Genomic DNA, 25923 nt, shown 5'->3' with positions numbered 1-25923 from the left:
AGCAGCCAGTTTGGTTCAATTTTGAAAATATAATAATGTCTTGCAAGACAATAATTCGACCTCATTTAGGTCCTTATGCATGTCACTTTTTATTTTGGCCCTTAGTGGGAGATGGATAGTGCATGTGCTGAGCATGTTCAGTTATAAAAAAAGAAATTTCAAAATTGAAAAGTGCAACAAGGAATCGCACAGGAAGAACCATTTGTCTATTTATATTTGTATGTACAATTTATGTTTATACCGGGTCACATGACCATTGGGGGTCATCGGTGGTCATCTGAAGGACAATCACATGGCGTAATGTCTTAAATCAAGCAAGCAAGCATACGATTATTTCAACCATACGTGCAGACAATAAAAAATAAATAAATCAACATATTTAGACAAAAAAAATAATTAATACAAATAGAAATTAACGTTGTTGTTATTATTCAAGTTATATAAGCAACATATTCATTTATTTACGTTTACTCAAAGCTTCTTTATTAATTACAAATAGACGATATAAAAATGAGGTGATGTGGTATGATTGCCAATGAGACAAGTATCCGTCAGAGTTAAAATGAAGTGGTAGTAATCAATTATAGGCCAACGTACGGCCTTCAACAATGAGTACAAACTCATACCGTGTAGTCGGCAATAAAAGGCCACCCGACATGAAAATGTGAAACAATTCAAACGAGAAAAACTAACGAAGGGTGTCACATATGGAGCAGGATCTGCCTACTCTTCCAGAGCACCTGGGATTACCCCCGGTTATTTTTGTGGGGTTCGTGTTGCTCAGTCTTTCATTTTCTGTGTTGTTTTTTTGTGTATTGATCGTCTTTTCGTCGTTTTTCGTTTTTTTGCCGATGCATTGTTTTTTTGTTTTTGTTTTTTTTTTTTCGAATAATGAGTTTGAATGTCCCTTTGGTATCTTTCCCCTTTTTTACAACAAAAACAATTTACGAAGAAAAAATTTGACAAAAATGAACCAACGACAACCACTGTACTACAGACTCCACACTTGGGACTTGGGACATGCAAGTGTTGTTATCAACGGGTTGGAGTGATAAAATTTAATTAAGAAATTCTAAATGCTTATTAAAATTCATATTAAGTTATGTATCTTATTTATAATGTGTGTAACGATGTATATTAAAAACAGTTTCTCGGAAAATATAGTTTAATTTCGATAGTTAAAGATAACAAGTGTTGTGATGAGTATATTTGGTTAATATTCAGTCTCAAAATAAGAAAAAGAAAATATAAAATGAAAGTGAGATTGAAAATAACACATTATTTTAAATTGCGTGTGTCCGAAGCGCATTGCTGGATTTACCTTCATCCGGGACTCTCAAATCGTAACATTTGAAAACCAAGGATAAATTAAGGTATATTTGAAGAAAAAAAACATATATATTTCAGTAAAAATCTATAGATCTATATATATTATGTTGAGTACTTATCCTTCATTCATATAGCTTACAAAACACTAGTATAATAAAATATATAGACCACTAACGAGATTCCTGATTTACAAAAGAGAGGTAAAAGAAACCAAAAGGATATGCAAACTCATAAATCGAAAAGAAACTGGCAATGCCATGGCAAATCATAACGAAAAACGACGAAAAGACAAACAACTGTAGACAAACACAACATAGAAGACGAAAGACTGAGCAACACGAACCTACCAAAAACCACGGGTGATCTCATGCATGTAACACATTATCATGCCAAACTTGTCTTCTTTCAGTACTTTCCCTCCCCCTTTTCCGTCTCATCAGTGGATGAACAAACAGCAATTCCGCTCAGACCGGTGATAATTACCGACTGAAATTTAAAGGAGGTTTTTGAGATACCTTTGGTCCATGATGATACCCTCGCTTTCACGTTAAAATTATGAACAAAATAAAAATAAATCACTATCCCTTTGCTTTTTGCTTTGTCGAGTGCGTGAAGGGGTTAAATGTTATTTAATATTACTGTTATTCTTTTTCTTTTCTTAAACGGAAATTTCCAGCTGTAACTACCTAAGCTAGCTTCCTGTATAAGCGAGCACATGTATACCACGATTTCTAAATAATGTCGTTTTTTTTCTTTATTTCCTTGCTAAAGTAAGTGGTTATCCTGTTGATAGCTGAACTGTGCAGGTTTTGATTGTATGGTGTATATGTTTGTGTTTATTTTCATTCGCGTCAGGTGTTGGTAGATGTTGATGTCAATTGTGTTGTCCAGTTTTTTTTTTACGATTACTACTATGATCCCTTTTTTTAAATTATGTATTCAGAAAAACTGAGCACTCAGTATCTTATCTACATAAATATAGCATTTTCAGTAGACAATACGATGCAAGAACAGGCGAATCAAAGATTACTTCCAGTTATTGAAAGCACGCTCAAAGAAGTTAATCGGATTTTTACAGAAATCATGGCTCCTTAAATTTAATATCAGACGCTGCCTATACCGTGCATGAAGACAGAATCTTTTGCAGTTCTCGAGTTTTCTCCATGATTTTCACAAGGGGGCGTAATCACCGAAAATGGGAAATAAACCGCCGAGCAGAGTAAATTGAAAATGTTTTTGGACAAATGATATATATTTTCCAATCAAGGGGGTATACCCCAGACTCGGGACGACCATATGCTTTCCAAAATTTATGATAAATCGAGCAATACGTGTTATCTTTTTAATATACTATATAAATATACTGTACATATATTTGATTGTGTGTCGTTCGTTTGCTGTCACTGTCGTAGTTATGTGTATCACATATCTCCTTTTAGACATATTACAGAATTTCAATAATTGAAATGCACAATCGTGTTTCTAACTTTTAACAAGCAAAGTCCAGTTGGTTCCAAGAAGACAAATCAAAATGATTTTACAACATTTTTTTAAAAAGTTTACTTTAAATCTTTAAACACAATTTACTTATATATCGATTGATTAGTCTCTACAAAATTTTTTTTTTTGAAATACAATAATTCAGTTAATCCAACGAAACATCCCCTAACAATGTTGTGTTAAAATATTTTGTTTATTTTGACTTAATTCAATACAATTCACTGATTAGAAGTGATATCTAACATAACTATCAAACATGCACTTGATTTATATTAATTTGTACAGGAGAGCATTATTCTTCTCGTTTGCTACTAGCAGCTGATTGGTATGATTATGGTAAAATAAAGTAGTCGGGCTTTTCAGTCCATCTTTGGCAGAAAGTAATTGTTTGTGCCGTTTGCCATCAGCTGATAAAACTACCAATTTATCTTTCCAATCAACGACATAAATGTTCCCGTCCTTGTCAACTGTTATACCCCATGGCCTCTGAAGGACTTCAGTGTCTTTGAATGTCCAAAGAACAGTTCCTTTCAGATCACAACATGTAACCGTATGCTCATCTCTGTCTGTGACAAACAGTTTGTCTTTAAAGTTGGCAATGTTAGCAAACTGGCCCAGATTACACTTTAGAATTGTAGCCGTGACACCGTTTGTAAAATTCGTCATCTTAATACCGTCTCCCCTTGCACAGTAGATTAAATTTTCTTCTCTGTATACCATACCATCAACTTCGGAATGAACTGGTATAGTCTTTTTGATAGATTTGTCTTTAATGTCGACAACGTTTATTACATGTGGAGCCGAGCCTCCGGGGGAGACAGCTATTGTTTGACTGTCGATAACCGTGAGACCGTGGAGTGAGGATTTTATCGGAATTTGAATATCAAGTTCTCTGTTATCACTGAGGACAGTCACGCGGTCCTTCAAAAAATCCGAAAACAACAACGTTCCGTTGTCTAGTAAGCAACAACCTTCTGTTTGTTTGACCTGTGTGTTTATTGTTCTTTGTAAATTCAAACTTATTTCCTCTATGCTTTTACTGAGAAAGGGTTTAATCTCCACTATCACGTGACCGAAACTGTTTGCGTTTAGCGCCAAATTCTCCATGGCGGGATCGAGATTGAAACTGATACTTAAAATGCCAAATTCACCATCATCAATGATAGTATTTATTGTTTTATCAATTTTATTCAGTTCCGCTTCCGTTGACTTCATAGATAAGAAACATTGAACATCTGTAGCGTCCTTTTTAACTTTATCTATTTTAGATTGTTGGTTTGCAATGCTTCTTTCCATTTCATTTATGACAACATTCAAATCACTGCTCTTTTTCTTTACCTTATGTGTAACTTCGTGTAATTCTTTGGACATTTGGTTCTGTATTTTATCCAAATATTTATTTATTTTATTTCTAGCTTGCTGAATTTCACTTTCAATTCTCGTTCTCTCCTCTGTAATAACAGAGACGTTTACTTCACTTTCTTTTCGGATTTGTTTGAGATTTTTGGCAGCATCAACCATACCCTTCTCAATCTTTTTGAATGCGACGGACCCTTTAAAATGGCGAACAGCTTCATCCAATGATATGATTTCTTTACACGACACGTGTTTCTCAGCGGTACATTTAGCACAACATGGACTATCGTGTTGTGTACAGTATTTGACATATTTCTCCCGATGTTGTGTACATAGATCTAGATCTGAACCCACCGGTTTAACAATCTTCGACGTTCTTTTCGACGTTCTTTTCGACATTTTCCAATGCTATCGCCTGATATAAAAGTCCTTTATGTGTATTATATATGAAGTTAATATGCACTTCTTTTGTCCAAGGGTATATTCTGCAATTAAAAATGAAAAATAAATAGATATCTATGCACAGATGACTTCAACGGAAGCTACTTGCAGTAGGAAACTGATTTTAAAAAAAATATCTCCCTTTCAAGCAGAACTCTCCAATGTTATGCATATCCTCTGCAAGGAAGCTTTGAAGTAGACCTTCTAAAGAAAATCAAAAATTAAAGGATTCCTATGCACCAATTACTTCAACGGGAGATACTTGCAGTGTGAAAAATTGATGACAAAAAATACGTCCCTTCCATGTAGAGCTCTTCAATGTTATATAAAAAATATGAATATATGGTATAATTGCCAATGAGACAACTATCACCCAGAGACCCAATGACGTAGACGTTAACAACTATAGGTCACCGTACGGCCTTCAACAATGAGCAAAAACCATACCGTATAGTCAGCTTTAAAAGGCCCCGAAATGACAAATGTAAAACAATTAAAACGAGAAAACTAACGGCCTGAATTATGTAAAAAACAATGAATGAAAAACAAAATTGTAATACGATATACAACAACAAACGACAACCACTGAATTACAGAAAGGCACATGCAGAATGTGGCGGGTGCCTAACCCTCCCCTATGCATGTTCTCTGTCAGGACGCTTTTAATAAGGAGTACACAAGAAAAATCGCATGGTAGCATATATATAACTATGTTAAATAAGTTATCGTATTAAGTTTCATGTATGTTCCTCAAAGCAAAAACTTTCTAGAGCTAAGACGAGAAAAAAACAGCAGGTTCTAGGAATTTAGTCTTAAAATTATTTTATATTATTGATAGTCGAACAATTTCCTCACCCACATCTTGGTTCATATTTTCACTGCCATTAGTGTATGTGAATATGTTAAATAATCCTTATTGGAGTACATTATATACAGACACGTTATTTTAGAATTCTCAGAGGTAATTTCTACACAATGAATACAAATTTTCTTAAGGACTTTATTTCTATCCTAAAAAGAAAAAAGGCAAACAGACGTCTACATTTATAGTTTCGGATAGATGTACAATCGAATGTAAACTAGGTTCTACATAAACTTTACTACTTTATTTTTCATATCGTGAACTTCGTGTAATCCTGTGTCTATCGTTGGTCGCTGTCTGTTTATTTATTTTTCACACATTGTTGTAGTATAAATCATGCCATTGGTTTTTTAATTGTTTCGTATTTTTTCATACCAGGGCCTATAATAACTTACTATATGGTATAAGTTTTGCTCATTGTTGATGACCGTACCACAGTCACCTGTAATTGTTCATAAAATCTTTGTTCCTGGCCTTGTTTGTATGGATAGTGTAGTCTTATTGGCAATCACGCAGCATTTCCTTATAAAAATTACCCTTACTGGAATAGGAATCTTTAAAAAACAAGTGCCTTCGTATATGTGAAAAACGCACTATAGCAAAGTAAAACACAGAAATTCGCCATTTGTATATATGTTTGTTTACAGTTAATCAATACTATTCAGCTCCAGATTTTGTCCACCGACCAATGACAATTTATCTTACAATAACAATACAGGTAAAATTAGTGTTTTGATACATGAACATAATGAACGAATATTAATTAAAATTACCTTCAAATGTTTTCAGTTATAACAAACACCAGAAACTGTATTCAACCTATAGCAACTGGATAACAATATCAACATAAGTAAATAGAAACGGACTGGTCTATAAATAGATCTACGGGTATGTACAGGTATTTTAAATCTATTTGAACGGCTGACCAATATCACGGCTATCATTCCGTATATTGAGAAAAAAGATCGTGAAAGAATATGTGACGGAGGTCAAGTATTGCGATTGGATAGTGAAAGATCTGGTATATGATCGTGAAGGAAATCTTATCGAGAAGACACATTCAACGTCAGTAAAAAATCTAATTTGATGAATTATAATGCCAAATATTAGAAAAATAAAACTGTAAAAAAAAATACGCAGTATTTACAAAACTACAAAAGGCAGACTACTCATCAACTCCCACAGAAATAAAAATGTGAACAAACATGACTTGTTTGTCATATTGAGAATGCATAAACTATACTTTTCTCAAAAAAAAAAAAAATTTCGTTCCATATTACTGTTTAAAATGGTTCTTAGAGCTTTTTGTTTGAGTTTAATCAGAAACTTTGCAAAAATTGGAATATTTGCAAAAATTTGATATTTCGGATTGTGAATTATCGGGTTCCGCTTTTTGATGATCGTGAAAGATCTGATGCCGCTTATTTGTTATCGCAAAAATCCACGAAAACAATCAAATCATTCTTTAAAAAAAAACATATATATTTCAGTAAAAATCTATAGATCTATATATATTATGTTGAGTACTTATCCTTCATTCATATAGCTTACAAAACACTAGTATATTAAAATATATAGACCACTAACGAGATTTCTGATTTACAAAAGAGAGGTAAAAGAAACCAAAAGGATATGCAAACTCATAAATCGAAAAGAAACTGGCAATGCCATGGCAAATCATAACGAAAAACGACGAAAAGACAAACAACTGTAGACAAACACAACATAGAAGACGAAAGACTGAGCAACACGAACCTACCAAAAACCACGGGTGATCTCATGCATGTAACACATTATCATGCCAAACTTGTCTTCTTTCAGTACTTTCCCTCCCCCTTTTCCGTCTCATCAGTGGATGAACAAACAGCAATTCCGCTCAGACCGGTGATAATTACCGACTGAAATTTAAAGGAGGTTTTTGAGATACCTTTGGTCCATGATGATACACTCGCTTTCACGTTGAAATTATGAACAAAATAAAAATAAATCACTATCCCTTTGCTTTTTGCTTTGTCGAGTGCGTGAAGGGGTTAAATGTTATTTAATATTACTGTTATTCTTTTTCTTTTCTTAAACGGAAATTTCCAGCTGTAACTACCTAAGCTAGCTTCCTGTATAAGCGAGCACATGTAGACCACGATTTCTAAATAATGTCGTTTTTTTTTCTTTATTTCCTTGCTAAAGTAAGTGGTTATCCTGTTGATAGCTGAACTGTGCAGGTTTTGATTGTATGGTGTATATGTTTGTGTTTATTTTCATTCGCGTCAGGTGTTGGTAGATGTTGATGTCAATTGTGTTGTCCAGTTTTTTTTTTACGATTACTACTATGATCCCTTTTTTTAAATTATGTATTCAGAAAAACTGAGCACTCAGTATCTTATCTACATAAATATAGCATTTTCAGTAGACAATACGATGCAAGAACAGGCGAATCAAAGATTACTTCCAGTTATTGAAAGCACGCTCAAAGAAGTTAATCGGATTTTTACAGAAATCATGGCTCCTTAAATTTAATATCAGACGCTGCCTATACCGTGCATGAAGACAGAATCTTTTGCAGTTCTCGAGTTTTCTCCATGATTTTCACAAGGGGGCGTAATCACCGAAAATGGGAAATAAACCGCCGAGCAGAGTAAATTGAAAATGTTTTTGGACAAATGATATATATTTTCCAATCAAGGGGGTATACCCCAGACTCGGGACGACCATATGCTTTCCAAAATTTATGATACATCGAGCAATACCTGTTATCTTTTTAATATACTATATAAATATACTGTACATATATTTGATTGTGTGTCGTTCGTTTGCTGTCACTGTCGTAGTTATGTGTATCACATATCTCCTTTTAGACATATTACAGAATTTCAATAATTGAAATGCACAATCGTGTTTCTAACTTTTAACAAGCAAAGTCCAGTTGGTTCCAAGAAGACAAATCAAAATGATTTTACAACATTTTTTTAAAAAGTTTACTTTAAATCTTTAAACACAATTTACTTATATATCGATTGATTAGTCTCTACAAAATTTTTTTTTTGAAATACAATAATTCAGTTAATCCAACGAAACATCCCCTAACAATGTTGTGTTAAAATATTTTGTTTATTTTGACTTAATTCAATACAATTCACTGATTAGAAGTGATATCTAACATAACTATCAAACATGCACTTGATTTATATTAATTTGTACAGGAGAGCATTATTCTTCTCGTTTGCTACTAGCAGCTGATTGGTATGATTATGGTAAAATAAAGTAGTCGGGCTTTTCAGTCCATCTTTGGCAGAAAGTAATTGTTTGTGCCGTTTGCCATCAGCTGATAAAACTACCAATTTATCTTTCCAATCAACGACATAAATGTTCCCGTCCTTGTCAACTGTTATACCCCATGGCCTCTGAAGGACTTCAGTGTCTTTGAATGTCCAAAGAACAGTTCCTTTCAGATCACAACATGTAACCGTATGCTCATCTCTGTCTGTGACAAACAGTTTGTCTTTAAAGTTGGCAATGTTAGCAAACTGGCCCAGATTACACTTTAGAATTGTAGCCGTGACACCGTTTGTAAAATTCGTCATCTTAATACCGTCTCCCCTTGCACAGTAGATTAAATTTTCTTCTCTGTATACCATACCATCAACTTCGGAATGAACTGGTATAGTCTTTTTGATAGATTTGTCTTTAATGTCGACAACGTTTATTACATGTGGAGCCGAGCCTCCGGGGGAGACAGCTATTGTTTGACTGTCGATAACCGTGAGACCGTGGAGTGAGGATTTTATCGGAATTTGAATATCAAGTTCTCTGTTATCACTGAGGACAGTCACGCGGTCCTTCAAAAAATCCGAAAACAACAACGTTCCGTTGTCTAGTAAGCAACAACCTTCTGTTTGTTTGACCTGTGTGTTTATTGTTCTTTGTAAATTCAAACTTATTTCCTCTATGCTTTTACTGAGAAAGGGTTTAATCTCCACTATCACGTGACCGAAACTGTTTGCGTTTAGCGCCAAATTCTCCATGGCGGGATCGAGATTGAAACTGATACTTAAAATGCCAAATTCACCATCATCAATGATAGTATTTATTGTTTTATCAATTTTATTCAGTTCCGCTTCCGTTGACTTCATAGATAAGAAACATTGAACATCTGTAGCGTCCTTTTTAACTTTATCTATTTTAGATTGTTGGTTTGCAATGCTTCTTTCCATTTCATTTATGACAACATTCAAATCACTGCTCTTTTTCTTTACCTTATGTGTAACTTCGTGTAATTCTTTGGACATTTGGTTCTGTATTTTATCCAAATATTTATTTATTTTATTTCTAGCTTGCTGAATTTCACTTTCAATTCTCGTTCTCTCCTCTGTAATAACAGAGACGTTTACTTCACTTTCTTTTCGGATTTGTTTGAGATTTTTGGCAGCATCAACCATACCCTTCTCAATCTTTTTGAATGCGACGGACCCTTTAAAATGGCGAACAGCTTCATCCAATGATATGATTTCTTTACACGACACGTGTTTCTCAGCGGTACATTTAGCACAACATGGACTATCGTGTTGTGTACAGTATTTGACATATTTCTCCCGATGTTGTGTACATAGATCTAGATCTGAACCCACCGGTTTAACAATCTTCGACGTTCTTTTCGACGTTCTTTTCGACATTTTCCAATGCTATCGCCTGATATAAAAGTCCTTTATGTGTATTATATATGAAGTTAATATGCACTTCTTTTGTCCAAGGGTATATTCTGCAATTAAAAATGAAAAATAAATAGATATCTATGCACAGATGACTTCAACGGAAGCTACTTGCAGTAGGAAACTGATTTTAAAAAAAATATCTCCCTTTCAAGCAGAACTCTCCAATGTTATGCATATCCTCTGCAAGGAAGCTTTGAAGTAGACCTTCTAAAGAAAATCAAAAATTAAAGGATTCCTATGCACCAATTACTTCAACGGGAGATACTTGCAGTGTGAAAAATTGATGACAAAAAATACGTCCCTTCCATGTAGAGCTCTTCAATGTTATATAAAAAATATGAATATATGGTATAATTGCCAATGAGACAACTATCACCCAGAGACCCAATGACGTAGACGTTAACAACTATAGGTCACCGTACGGCCTTCAACAATGAGCAAAAACCATACCGTATAGTCAGCTTTAAAAGGCCCCGAAATGACAAATGTAAAACAATTAAAACGAGAAAACTAACGGCCTGAATTATGTAAAAAACAATGAATGAAAAACAAAATTGTAATACGATATACAACAACAAACGACAACCACTGAATTACAGAAAGGCACATGCAGAATGTGGCGGGTGCCTAACCCTCCCCTATGCATGTTCTCTGTCAGGACGCTTTTAATAAGGAGTACACAAGAAAAATCGCATGGTAGCATATATATAACTATGTTAAATAAGTTATCGTATTAAGTTTCATGTATGTTCCTCAAAGCAAAAACTTTCTAGAGCTAAGACGAGAAAAAAACAGCAGGTTCTAGGAATTTAGTCTTAAAATTATTTTATATTATTGATAGTCGAACAATTTCCTCACCCACATCTTGGTTCATATTTTCACTGCCATTAGTGTATGTGAATATGTTAAATAATCCTTATTGGAGTACATTATATACAGACACGTTATTTTAGAATTCTCAGAGGTAATTTCTACACAATGAATACAAATTTTCTTAAGGACTTTATTTCTATCCTAAAAAGAAAAAAGGCAAACAGACGTCTACATTTATAGTTTCGGATAGATGTACAATCGAATGTAAACTAGGTTCTACATAAACTTTACTACTTTATTTTTCATATCGTGAACTTCGTGTAATCCTGTGTCTATCGTTGGTCGCTGTCTGTTTATTTATTTTTCACACATTGTTGTAGTATAAATCATGCCATTGGTTTTTTTAATTGTTTCGTATTTTTTCATACCAGGGCCTATAATAACTTACTATATGGTATAAGTTTTGCTCATTGTTGATGACCGTACTACAGTCACCTGTAATTGTTCATAAAATCTTTGTTCCTGACCTTGTTTGTATGGATAGTGTAGTCTTATTGGCAATCACGCAGCATTTCCTTATAAAAATTACCCTTACTGGAATAGGAATCTTTAAAAAACAAGTGCCTTCGTATATGTGAAAAACGCACTACAGCAAAGTAAAACACAGAAATTCGCCATTTGTATATATGTTTGTTTACAGTTAATCAATACTATTCAGCTCCAGATTTTGTCCACCGACCAATGACAATTTATCTTACAATAACAATACAGGTAAAATTAGTGTTTTGATACATGAACATAATGAACGAATATTAATTAAAATTACCTTCAAATGTTTTCAGTTATAACAAACACCAGAAACTGTATTCAACCTATAGCAACTGGATAACAATATCAACATAAGTAAATAGAAACGGACTGGTCTATAAATAGATCTACGGGTATGTACAGGTATTTTAAATCTATTTGAACGGCTGACCAATATCACGGCTATCATTCCGTATATTGAGAAAAAAGATCGTGAAAGAATATGTGACGGAGGTCAAGTATTGCGATTGGATAGTGAAAGATCTGGTATATGATCGTGAAGGAAATCTTATCGAGAAGACACATTCAACGTCAGTAAAAAATCTAATTTGATGAATTATAATGCCAAATATTAGAAAAATAAAACTGTAAAAAAAAATACGCAGTATTTACAAAACTACAAAAGGCAGACTACTCATCAACTCCCACAGAAATAAAAATGTGAACAAACATGACTTGTTTGTCATATTGAGAATGCATAAACTATACTTTTCTCAAAAAAAAAAAAATTTCGTTCCATATTACTGTTTAAAATGGTTCTTAGAGCTTTTTGTTTGAGTTTAATCAGAAACTTTGCAAAAATTGGAATATTTGCAAAAATTTGATATTTCGGATTGTGAATTATCGGGTTCCGCTTTTTGATGATCGTGAAAGATCTGATGCCGCTTATTTGTTATCGCAAAAATCCACGAAAACAATCAAATCATTCTTTAAAAAAAAACATATATATTTCAGTAAAAATCTATAGATCTATATATATTATGTTGAGTACTTATCCTTCATTCATATAGCTTACAAAACACTAGTATATTAAAATATATAGACCACTAACGAGATTTCTGATTTACAAAAGAGAGGTAAAAGAAACCAAAAGGATATGCAAACTCATAAATCGAAAAGAAACTGGCAATGCCATGGCAAATCATAACGAAAAACGACGAAAAGACAAACAACTGTAGACAAACACAACATAGAAGACGAAAGACTGAGCAACACGAACCTACCAAAAACCACGGGTGATCTCATGCATGTAACACATTATCATGCCAAACTTGTCTTCTTTCAGTACTTTCCCTCCCCCTTTTCCGTCTCATCAGTGGATGAACAAACAGCAATTCCGCTCAGACCGGTGATAATTACCGACTGAAATTTAAAGGAGGTTTTTGAGATACCTTTGGTCCATGATGATACACTCGCTTTCACGTTGAAATTATGAACAAAATAAAAATAAATCACTATCCCTTTGCTTTTTGCTTTGTCGAGTGCGTGAAGGGGTTAAATGTTATTTAATATTACTGTTATTCTTTTTCTTTTCTTAAACGGAAATTTCCAGCTGTAACTACCTAAGCTAGCTTCCTGTATAAGCGAGCACATGTAGACCACGATTTCTAAATAATGTCGTTTTTTTTTTCTTTATTTCCTTGCTAAAGTAAGTGGTTATCCTGTTGATAGCTGAACTGTGCAGGTTTTGATTGTATGGTGTATGGTGTATATGTTTGTGTTTATTTTCATTCGCGTCAGGTGTTGGTAGATGTTGATGTCAATTGTGTTGTCCAGTTTTTTTTTTTACGATTACTACTATGATCCCTTTTTTTAAATTATGTATTCAGAAAAACTGAGCACTCAGTATCTTATCTACATAAATATAGCATTTTCAGTAGACAATACGATGCAAGAACAGGCGAATCAAAGATGATCGTGAAAGATCTGATGCCGCTTATTTGTTATCGCAAAAATCCACGAAAACAATCAAATCATTCTTTAAACACAAAATAATTATTTTTTTGTTTTTTTGGTATACATCGGTTCTGGAACTATTAATTATAAATAAACTTTAAATATATAATATTTGAAATTAGAGAAGTGAGCGTGACGCTTAAAACTTGAATGAAACCAATAAATTATAAGATGTAATGTATCTGTTCAAGGCATGTAACAAATACGTTACCATAGGAAACAAATACGTTACTTAATGTTTTCACCCTGAATTACAATACTTTAACATTATTTTTATCTTGTAGGTACAACATTCAAATGTTTAATTCTTATCTATGTGCTAAAATATCTAATTTAATAAATAAACTTAAAATATATTAAAATAACCAGTTAAAAGCAGTACAATTACCGAATTTGACGTTTTCCTTCATATGTCTTCGAAAATTGCAGCTCATAACTTGTACTGATGATATTATTCATTGATCATTAAACAAAGCAAAAATGTATTAAGGCAGGTATATTTGCAGGTCTTGTTATGCTAATACTTTTTGATATTAACAAAGGAGTAGGTTTCACTACGGATCCATATTGGCCCGAACATTCCATGAAATTTAACATTAATAATAAAAAAAATTAATGACAAAATATGTTAAAACGTCTGACAAAATACAGTATCAGGACAATTATGATGTCATAATAACGTCAACATTGTGCGCTCTAATGAGAAAAATCGTAGTTTTTACTACTTTTTTGCCTTAAACAGTTTTTGCTTTCTTTTTTAAAAAGTTAACGGATGACGATGTCAGACAACAAAGGGTGTGGGATGCCGTACCCTAAGAAAGTACTACTTCAGAAATTCAGCCGTTGTCATACAGAATCAGCTTACCATATTGTAAGGACACTTGTCCACTTGTCCATTGTTCTAGCAGTCATTGCCGTATAGACTTAGCTTACCATATTGTAAGGACACTTGTCCCTTGTTTTAGCAGTCATTGCCGTATAAACTCAGCTTGACATATTGAAAGGACACTTGTCCACTTGTACATTTTTCTAGCAGCCATTGCCGTATCGACTCAGCTTACCATATTGTAAGGACACTTGTCCATTGTTCTAGCAGTCATTGCCGTATAGACTCGGCTAACCATATTGTAAGGACACTTGTACATTGTTCTAGCAGCCATTACCGTATAAACTCAGCTAACCATATTGTAAGGACACATGTACATTGTGTACATTGTTCTAGCAGCCATTGCCGTATAGACTCAGCTTGACATATTGTAAGGACACTTGTCCATTGTTCTAGCAGTCATTGCCATATAGACTTAGCTTACCATATTGTAAGGACACTTGTCCATTGTTCTATTAGTCATTGCCGTATCGACTCAGCTTGACATATTGTAAGGACACTTGTACATTGTTCTAGCAGCCATTGCCGTATCGACTCAGCTTGACATATTGTAAGGACACTTGTACATTTTTCTAGCAGCCATTGCCGTATAGACTCAGCTTGACATATTGTAAGGACACTTATACATTGTTCTAGCAGCCATTGCCGTATAGACTCAGCTTGACATATTGTAAGGACACTTGTACATTGTTCTAGCAGCCATTGCCTTATAGACTCAGCTTGACATATTGTAAGGACACTTGTACATTGTTCTAGCAGATGTTGCCGTATAGACTCAGCTTGATATATTGTAAGGACACTTGTACATTGTTCTAGCAGCCATTGCCGTATAGACTCAGCTTGACATATTGTAAGGACGTTGTTCTAGCAGTTAATGTAGTATAGACTCAGCTAACCATATTGTTAGGACACTTATCCGTTGTTCTAGCAGCCATTGTCGTATGAACCTAGATTATCATATTGTATTAAAGGACACTTGTACATTGTTCTAGCAGTCATTGCCGTATAGACTCAGCTTGACATATTGTAAGGACACTTGTCCATTGTTCTAGCAGCCATTGTAGTATAGACTCAGCTTGACATATTATAAGGACACTTGCCCATTGTTCTATCAGTCATTGCCGTATAGACTCAGCTTGACATATTGTAAGGACACTTGTCCATTGTTGAAGAACAAGTGTTGATCACTAGGTGTTTTTTTGCTTTTCATGTTAATTGGTTGCTGTCTTCTTGGCATAGATTTACATCTCATTGTATTAATACATTGGTTCACTTCTTTTTAAAATTACCAAAAATGTTTTGTTTCACAAAACACTATCAATTATCTCAGACTATAAATTACAGTTTTAGTTGATTTTTATTGTTAAATTCAGTTTGAAGTTATAGTATCCATGTTTGTCCATTCAGGGCAATCATTTTAACAATAAATACCATTTGCCTCTGTGGTTTGATTAGAGAATACTGTTTAAGTTGTTTTCGAAAGATAACAGACATTTAAAAGAATTGATTGTTGGCATTTTCCGCCACTTTCAGCCCTCTTGGCTATATCATGAGGGCCAGTTTTTATTGTAAAGGAATCCTGAGTACCTCGAGAGATCCACCAAACTTCCCACAACAAATGGACAATAAATGCCAAGTGATAGCAATTATTTAAGTAAACATGGCCATCTTGATAATTTGAGATCTAAAACTAACACTGTAACAGGTAGAACACAGGTAAATACACAAATTAATGATCTGTATGATTTATTTACAATATTTACACAATGTTAATTCTTCCATGACATAAAGGCAGTCTTTGTTCCAAATGCTTCTTGTAGATCCAAGTTGGATGTTATTGTTTTTATCTTAGTCTAGATTGAGTTTAAATCTGAGTCCTGGAGCAGCTCTATATCTAAATGTCCCCTCCCACACCTGTCCGTCAGTATCTGTAAACTCTCCGCCTCCTTCAAGTCTGTAAATATATAACAAATTGTATTTATGTAGGTAAAAACATAGGACACCATGGAGCCTAAGTTGCATACTGTTGGTTCATTAATTTTCATAGATACTGTTTTTTGAGGATTGAGGAAAAATTTTGTTTTTCGTGGATATTTGATTTCGTGATTTTACAAAAGTCTGGATACCGGCCTATAGAAAATGTGTTCTATGTTAAAAATCTAAATATGTGTTTCACCTTCACCCACAAAATCTACAAAACTTGGTATCCTACGAATAATAATGAATTGAGCTGTGTAATTTTGCTTATGAAGCTGATTTATCATATATATTTAACACTTCACTTAATAATGAACATGTGTATCAAGTTTCAATTTGATATGACCACAAACTACTTCAAACCAACACTTTAAGGTATCTTAAACCACAATTTTAACCTGATACGGGATTGAATAATGGATGGACAGATGGACAAGATGACCAGAAAAAATAATGCCCTCTACTTTATAGTAGGCTGGATTTAAATATATATTCTTCCACTGCATCAAGTGTGATACCACTTAAGACAGTTAAATTTTCAACTTAAAACCAGAGGTTTGCTAGCATTATTTATATTTAATTGTCAAGAGTTGAGAAATATTGTATTGCATGAGATTTTGTGGTTGAATCTGTTTCTCTAAAAATAAATTTAAGACTTGAGCTGTCAAACTTTATCTTTCTTTTTCAATCAATTGTAAAAAGATTTCTTCTTATTATGTCATGTCATCAGGAATGGTGGCCTTTTTTCACAACGTCACAATAGCAAATCTTTCTTTTTCAATGAATTGTAAAAAGATTTATTCTTTATTATGTGATGTCATCAGGAATGGTGGCCTTTTTTCACAACGTCACAATAGCAAATCTTTCTTTTTCAATGAATTGTAAAAAGATTTATTCTTTATTATGTGATGTCATCAGGAATGGTGGCCTTTTTTCACAACGTCGCAATAGCAAATCTTTCTTTTTCAATGAATTGTAAAAAGATTTATTCTTTATTATGTGATGTCATCAGGAATGGTGGCCTTTTTTCACAACATCACAATAGCAAATCTATCTTTTTCAATCAATTGTAAAAAGATTTATTCTTTATTATGTGATGTCATCAGGAATGGTGGCCTTTTTTCACAACCTCACAATAGCAAATCTTTCTTTTTCAATGAATTGTAAAAAGATTTGTTCTTTATTATGTGATGTCATCAGGAATGGTGGCCTATTTTTCACAACGTCACAATAGCAAAATAAGAGGAAAGCAAGAAACTTTGATGTCATATTTGAATTTTGACCGATGAAGAACTGGGATCAAACCAGCCACATACATGTTGGTTATTAAAAATGAACCTGTTGGGGAAAGTATAAGTCGGCTTAGAATTAGAGAAAAATAAATAATAAATTGTGTTATTAATTATGTAACTATCTGTTAGAGTTACATGGACTTGCAGTTATAACACTTTATGGATTGGTTTCATTAGGTGTCATTTATTTGAAGAGTTGACACATCCATTACATTCATCAAGACATATCATAATATATTTGAGAAGTTTTCAACATCAAATAGGCTAACCTTTTATTAACATCTAATCAAGGACCTTTCACAATTAAACAATAAAAGATTGGCTAACCTTACCAATGATTTCAACTGTTTGAAAGAGAATGAAAATAATATCCTTTAGCATTTCACATGAATTAGCCATAAGGCCAATTTTCATTTGTTATTTTCGAAATTTATTTTAAATGATCAAGAAAATTCATTATGTCTGTTGAATTTACTTCCAAACTTTTCCTGATTTTTATGGAGGGGACATTGTTACCCTTGTCCATCTGTACGTCCATCCGTAAGTCCCAAAATTAGTTTCCTTTCTCTAAGTTTAGATTGCCTCAAACAAATGTTATGAAACTTGAACACAATGCTAATTACCACAAAACAGAGATCAAGTTCGAATTTGTGTTGTGTCACTTTAAGTGTTCTTAAGTTATGTCCCTTTATAACATTATATGCAAGTGGGAGCATCACCTGTGTCCCATAAATCCTTTGATAAATCTAATAAATTATGAGCTTGGCTTAATGAATATCGATCTTATTGTTTACCTGTTTTCAACAAACTGTCCAGTGTATGCTGAATTGTTAGGCCAGGTATAGGTCCCCAAACCATGGAACTGGTTGTTTACAAATTGTCCCGCATACTTTGCACCAGAAGGATGTTTCAGTGTTCCCTGTCCGTTCATTTTATCCTGGTTCCATTCTCCTTCATACATTGTACCATCTGTAGTAACATGAATTCCCATACCAGACCTGTCCATTGACCCATCTGATCCATGTAAATAGTCTCCTTCTGAAAATGTTTTAAAAAGAAATAGTACTTTGAACCGTTACTGTTATTTTTATTTCATTTTACCAATTATTCAAATGATATAAAAATCAAATCTCCTTCTAGTTAGAGAAAGATATGAAATAACAAATAAAGACAAACTGATAGCAACAACAATGTCAATGAAAAAAGAAATCTGTTTCAATGTATTCAGTTTTTTTTTATCTTTGAACCTCCTCATGGTGTTTTTGATTATGTGATTACTTGGCCGTTTTTATAGTGATTATTTGATTACCAGACCAAATATTTCATGATTATTTGATTATTTGATAATCTAGGACTATACTTTTGATTATTTGATTATCTTGTTTAAATTATAATTAATGATTATGTGATTATATTGGCAAAAAAATGTGATTACTTGGACACCCCCATGAGGGGCCTCATCTTTCAATATTCAGCTCATTTTTCTCAATGAATTATTTCAAATTTTTACTGATTCTTGCTGCTTGGTGCACGTGTAAACACATGTTTTCTTTGCATTGTTTGTGCACTATTGCTTGTCTTTTAACTTTCTTTTTTTTGGCCATGGTGTTTTTGTCCTTCTTAGACTAATAAAAATAAAAACTTGTTTCATGGATCCTGGTAAAATAAAATAGGATAGGTGGGTATGTATTTTCTAGAATAATTTTACAAAGTCTATATAAACTATAGGTGCACATTTGAATTACATTCACATCAATAAAAAATATAAACACAAAATATTTGACAAAATAGCAGAAGCTGTTGTAATTATAAATAAACACTATTTTAACATATCGGTTTTAAGCTTAAAAGATATAAAAATAAATTTACCTAAATTACACAGCTCTTTTACATTGTGTAATAAATTTGTACATCGATGATTTTTTCCAATAATATGGCTTAATATAAAAATTTTGAAAACCTTGAAAAAAGGGACATTTGAGGATGAAATGAAACTCATCCTCTATATCATTTTTACAAAAAGTACATATTCTATTATTTCTTGTTATACCATAAAATCTTCCATTTTCTATAGCTAAGTTGTGGCTACTTAATCTTATTTTCGTAATACATGTTTAGTAAACTATATAGGGAAAGCACTGGACTTGAACACTTGTTTAACAAAAAAAGTCAATAAAATACATATGTATGCTTAGGGTAAGTAGAGGGTAGGGAACAGGACTATATTTTTTGCAGTAGACTTATGATTTTTTTTTTTATCAATTTCTCTGTACAAATTTACAAAACTTCTTTGCTTGCAAAAACTCTTTTTACCATATTTATCTCCATTTGGGAAAACATAGACTCCTTTCAACACAGTAGGAGTTGTCTCTTCCTTTTTCTTGTCCTTCTTGTCTGAAAAATATATAAACACTAATTGCAAATTTTAGAAAACATAAATTTTTATCATTTAAATGATAATATGTTTATCATGTTTATCAGATGTGCATTTATTAGTTTTTTTAATTTTAGGTTATAACATGCGTATTATCCAAAATGTTGATTGATTGAAATTTAATAAGGGGAGATAACTAGTGAATCTGTGATATGATAATAATACTGTAATCTAGACTGCGCTGGTTATACTGTAACTTCAAAAATTACTGGATTCATTTAATATTTCAATTTCAGGTAATACTGCATTACAAATAATGCAGCCAAAATTTTAAATGCGAGTTAAAACTTTTTTCCAAAGACTATTGTGTTGCAATTTTGTAATAATAAACTGCCAACATTTATGAATTTTCAGTTATCATCATTATAGTGAACTAAAAATTGTGTAATTAATTTTTATTGAGAGTTGTATTTAATACTTATCAGCCCTTTACCTTAAAAATACACAAAAAATCCAAGTTAGCATCGTTGCAAAAAGTCAACCTCAGGCTTTGTTTAAATGACAAGGGTTATAGATAGGAAGCAGTGACGACATCAAAAAATGAGAAATATGTAAATTGTGATTTGAAGAAAGATGAGTGAAAACTTATCTCTTTGTAAAACGAATGAAAAGGATGAATGGAGGTATTTACTACTGTCATACACATGTGAATTATTATAATTAAACAACATTTAAATTTTAGGTTGTGATTTGTTAGCGATAACATTATGGAGGTGCGACATCAATTAAGGGGAGATCATTTGTAAATCTGTGACATTAATTAAGGGGAGATCATTTGTAAATCTATGACATTAATTAAGGGGAGATCATTTGAAAATATGTGACATTAATTAAGGGGAGATCATTTGTAAATCTATGACATTGATTAAAACTATCAACCATATACTTTTAAATACACAAAAATCAAATGAAGTTATCATCATTTGTAGTTTGTCTACAAATGTATGTTAATCTTTATAGTGTACTGAAAATTTAATACTGGAACGTACGTACGGACAGATGTACAAATAAGGGCAACACTTAATGCCCCCTCCGGTGACGGCAGGGGCATAAAAAGTTGGAATCACAAAAAATCCACATAGTGTTAGTTGATTTGATTTGCTGGAAACTATGGGTACTACAAAGATATCACATTCTGGAATCTAGAAAGTCTGCTTCCTTTAGTGACAGACAGCCGGTAAATTGAGAATTTTAAGATGATTTTCAATATTCAAATGTTAAAAGCAGAAAATAAGAATAAAAAATGTTTTACATAATATTTGAGTACCGTAGTAGTTTGTCAACAATAAAACACAGGTTACAATAATGTTTTTACTCACATTTGGATTCATATATACAAACATGACAAATTACCACAAACATGACAGATTACCACACAAACATGACAGATTACCACACAAACATGACACATTACCACACAAACATGACACATTACCACACAAACATGACAAATGTCCACACAAACATGACAAATTACCACACAAACATGACAGATTACCTTCAACAATTTGATTTTCTGAAATATTTCAACAAATTACCATTGTTTTTTTTATGTAACCAAGTGACTTATAGTGAAACAGTTTCAATTATAGAATTGAGAATGGAAACGGGAAATGTGTCAAAGAGACAACAACCCAACCAAAGAGCAGAAAACAGCCCAAGGCCACCAATGGGTCTTCAAAATAATTGTTGTCAGATTGTCAAATATTTTTGTTGTTCCTGATGTTATACGTCTTCTTGGTAATTTTGATAAAAGAAATTAATGGATTTTTTTCCTTTTAATTGCTTCATACTGGCTATATTTTTTTCTTTTCATTTTAATGCTGGTTTCTTTCTATTATTCAAATATTTTTTTTGTTCAGTATTTAAGTAACCTTATTAAAACATAGTAAAAACATATATGCAATTTATGGTGAGTCTAAGTAAGGGCCATGTAAATGACAGTGAACAAATAATAATAAAATATTACTGAAAACCAATTCATGCAGGTAATTTTTCCAAAAGTTTCATAAATTCAATGAATGGTTGAAACAATTTCACTAATTATTTGACAATATATTTTCTACAAATATGTCTTTAGAAATAAGATGTCTAAATTTAAATATATTTCAGTTAAGGAGTTGAATTAAATATAAAATGTGATTTCAAAATGATAAACAAATGAGATTAATATTAGCTGAGGATAAGTAATATTAATATACTGTGCTGAACACTTTACAGATTGTAAATTAAAAGAGTTGACAGTATTGTGAGCAGTATATAAGAATTATTTGCAGCTAAAATAAAAAACAGTACAATGTGATGTACTACAATATTACAAGTTATGGTAATTATGCCACACAAATGAGATGTGAATTAAGATCATGGATGTCGAAATGTACACGAGACTGTAAACTAACAGTATATTATCACAACTCTTTTCATTTAATATATATATCCAATTATCAGGGTTCACAATATTTTTACTTTTTTTAATGTTGTTAAGTGACATTAGTTTAATATCTAAAATTTGATTCCTCTTTATTCAGAAACAGTCAACTAAATCTTATATTACAAATCTGAACAAAAACAAAAAAGCTACGTAAAAGGCTACTGATCTATGGGTCATTTTACACATTATACTACTGACAAGAACGTGGCAGTTGATAAAACCATTTCTGATTTTTCTTTCCTATTCAAGATTTTTCCTATAACAAAAAACCTCACACTCACAGCAATTACATGTAGCTAAGATATAACAACAACAACAATACTTTATTTTAAGAGGGTTACACGGTTACTAACTGTTACATTTTTATGTAGCTATATAACTAATCTTCCCTGAGGACCTCATATTAATATAGAAATCCTTATCCTTTAGTCATGTTAGTATTTAGTGGTCATGATGGTCACTTGACTCATCGGCAATGCCAATATTACCAAATCTCTTTGTCATTATACATTTGAAAAAATCAATTTAAAGAGGTCAATGCTAAGTACAAAATGTAACCTAAAATCTGTCAAAGACTTTATTGTGTCAGTACCTCTGCAATATAAATGAATAGCACCATTATTTTTTTTTCATGATTTTTTTGTCAAACATCATAAAGGAGCATATGTTTAACCCTGCCACATTCTTAATTTGCCTGTCCCAAGTCAGGAGCCTGTAGTTCAGTGGTTGTCATTGGTTCATGTCTGTCATATTTGTTTTTTGTAAATTGTTTTGTTAAAAATCAGGCCATATGTTAGTTTTCTCAATTGAATTGTTTCATATTTTTCATGTTGTGCTTTTAAAGTCTACCATACGTTATGGTTTTTTTCTCATTGCTGAAGGCCATACCGTTGCCTATAATTATATCCACTTCATTTGAACTTTGGTGGATAGTTGTCTCATTGGCAGTCATACCACATCTCCTTATTTTTATATATAATTTCTAGCAAATTTGTATCCGAGGAGCATAAGATTTCTCTCAAATCTGATTATCTGATCACTGAATAATGTATGGGGATAAACAAAACAGCCATTAAAAATAATTCTAAATAAAACAAAATTAGTGTAAGAATTAAGCCCATTAATGTTAAAAAAAAACATATCTTTTTAAATATTTCCATGTTTTTTCATAATTTCGAGAATATCTATTTTTGTAATATGATTGAATCATATAAATATCTGAATATGTTTATTAAATCTTAAAATACCACTATATTATCTTTTTTTTTAAAGTAGGGTGAACGAACCCAGGACGAACGAACTCTATGGTAGCAGGGGTTCAAATTAACATTTGGTACTGGAAGGTCCAGGACCTTTTACACTCCAAACTGAAAGGTCCACAACATAAATTCCAGGTCCTACTTTATTTGAAATATCTCATAACTCAGTAAGATTAATGTGTTTTTTGGTCTTAGGTTAGCTTGTTTAATTATATTTGAACTTCATGCAATATTTTGTTAAGTTTAAAATATATTGCCAGGCAACCATATAAATGTAGCACTAAACTATCAGTGTCACGTGGTATAACATGTATAATAATAAATGATGTAATTGTCTTACAAGTATATTATGAATTCAAATAGCCTTTTTTTTTGGTATTGGGGAGGGTGTCACTGTGGATGGGTGTGTTGTCTCAATTATTGGTAATTATACCATTATCTCAGGGCTTAGACTACTTCAGAATCATGGGGAGAAGTGACTTCTCTTTTTTAAACTGATAGGGAGAAGTGGTGAGATTTGAAAGAGAAGTGCTCACTCAAGGCGCTACAATGTTTGATGTTGACTATAATATAAAGGGCTATATGTATCTTTTTTTATATTGTTCAAATTTGTAACAGTTCAAATTCATAGCTGTTTAAGTTCATCATATGTTGCACAATTATATTAGTTCCTCTCTTGTTAGAAACTACCAACTAAATATCTAGCACTAATAAAGAAAGAACTTTTTTTACATCAAAAAAGAAAAGAAAGTGTGGAATGCTTAATTTTTCCCTTTGGGATCAATATTCTTCTGTCAGATGTGCCATTTATGGATCCGTAGTCATTACCCTTAGAATCCGGATTTCATTCATAGCTGGTCCGTTTCCCGACTCCGATCAGTAGTTTGTACAAATATTTCAATGGCGGACGAAAAAATTTACAAAAATAAAAGATTGTTTGAAACGCTATTTGGAAGGGAATATGACGTTTTGAATGCAATGAATGGATTACAAATTTACTTAAGGTAACTTTCATCACTTCTAATGGGTTATCAAACTTATTTTGCCGACAGTTAAAATGGTTGAAAGTACGCTATCGAGGGGTATACCATGTCAATAGTAATATGGCTTTGAAATGACGATACTGATGGTTCAAAAGGTTGGCAAAGTTGATTTTTTTTCTTTCAAATCGAAGGTCCGTCGGGCGCAGCTAGTAACCAAAATGAAAGTCTGATTGCAATAATGGAAGGTCGCGGACCTCGGACCACCGCTAATTTGAACCCCTGGGTAGCAATACACAGTTAGGAAAAAATCTTAAAATTGACACTGACTCATAATTTTTAACCACCCTCTTTTCCTTCCTATCTAATAAATAAGGCTTACTATTTGAGTTATGCATGTGTATTTTTCTGGAAAGAGCATCTTCCATAGATTTCATTTTCAATAGTTAAAAAGGGGAAATATAATCTCTTTTTGGTGTAACCATGGCAACAATCTGCATTATTTGATACAAAATATTGCAAAAAGGGGGATGAAAATGTCACAAAAGTCTCCAAAATTTGGTCCAAAGGAAAATTTCAATCAATTAGAGTGATACCTTTCCTGAAACCATAGACATTTATCTATCAAGAGGTCCAAAAAAATTCATATGCCTTTCTGCTAGTTTTTCCATAAAATTGAATTGAAAAGATCGAGCGTCAAATCTTTGTTGATAAACACTACAATAATTTCTGGACCTATGGACGGTACGGATAGGAAAATATGTATTGCTACCTATGGGCGAGCGGACTCCGGGCGAATGGACCCAGGCGAACATGAAATCAGGGCGAACGGACCCGATACCTTCCTACATGGAGGCAGCTTATACGAAGAAAGAAAAGAAGTTACGATATTAAGTTCTTAGTGATAATTTCAGAGATAGATCAACGTTTATACCTGCAGGCATGTCTGTGAAAGGTACTCTTTTTGTATTGCAAGGGTTATTAATCTGTGAACTAATACATGGAGGCAGACATTTGTAAACAAAATACCATGGAAATGAAATCTCGCGAGAAATTAAACTAATATAGTTTCGGATATGTGTAAAAATTCTCATAAATGAATATTATCCCATT

At 32.7% G+C, this 25923-nt stretch overlaps 2 protein-coding genes across 5 annotated transcripts; both read right to left on the bottom strand.

Moving 5' to 3' along the window:
* Positions 1–2861: 2861 nt before the first annotated feature.
* LOC127723165 (uncharacterized) lies at positions 2862–11944 on the bottom strand. 3 transcript variants are annotated; one of them, XM_052229675.1, is made up of 2 exons: positions 11834–11943; positions 2862–4670 (listed from the first exon to the last, which is right to left on the bottom strand). In XM_052229675.1, exon 2 carries the CDS (start codon positions 4582–4584, stop codon positions 3097–3099), a length of 1488 nt encoding a protein of 495 aa, XP_052085635.1. In that variant the 5' UTR covers positions 4585–4670; positions 11834–11943; the 3' UTR covers positions 2862–3096. The 3 variants fall into 3 exon arrangements, with proteins under 3 accessions (XP_052085635.1, XP_052085634.1, XP_052085633.1); XM_052229674.1 differs by lacking the exon at positions 11834–11943 and adding an exon at positions 6262–6370; XM_052229673.1 differs by lacking the exon at positions 2862–4670 and adding an exon at positions 8226–10241 and having other exon boundaries at positions 11834–11944.
* A 4222-nt stretch (positions 11945–16166) lies between these two features.
* Positions 16167–25847, bottom strand: LOC127723166 (MORN repeat-containing protein 2-like). Of its 2 annotated transcripts, XM_052229677.1 has the most exons (5): positions 25745–25847; positions 21639–21656; positions 20020–20100; positions 18501–18744; positions 16167–16391 (listed from the first exon to the last, which is right to left on the bottom strand). In XM_052229677.1, the coding sequence occupies exons 1-5, from the start codon at positions 25752–25754 to the stop codon at positions 16286–16288; spliced, it is 459 nt and encodes a 152-aa protein (XP_052085637.1). In that variant the 5' UTR covers positions 25755–25847; the 3' UTR covers positions 16167–16285. The 2 variants fall into 2 exon arrangements, with proteins under 2 accessions (XP_052085637.1, XP_052085638.1); XM_052229678.1 differs by lacking the exon at positions 21639–21656.
* Between the last annotated feature and the right edge of the window lie 76 nt (positions 25848–25923).

This window comes from Mytilus californianus, unplaced genomic scaffold (genome assembly GCF_021869535.1).
Source record: "Mytilus californianus isolate M0D057914Y unplaced genomic scaffold, xbMytCali1.0.p SCAF_13, whole genome shotgun sequence".
Taxonomy (NCBI): domain Eukaryota; kingdom Metazoa; phylum Mollusca; class Bivalvia; order Mytilida; family Mytilidae; genus Mytilus; species Mytilus californianus.
Note: the sequence above shows the minus strand (reverse complement) of the source record. Positions and strands in the feature narration are given on the sequence as shown.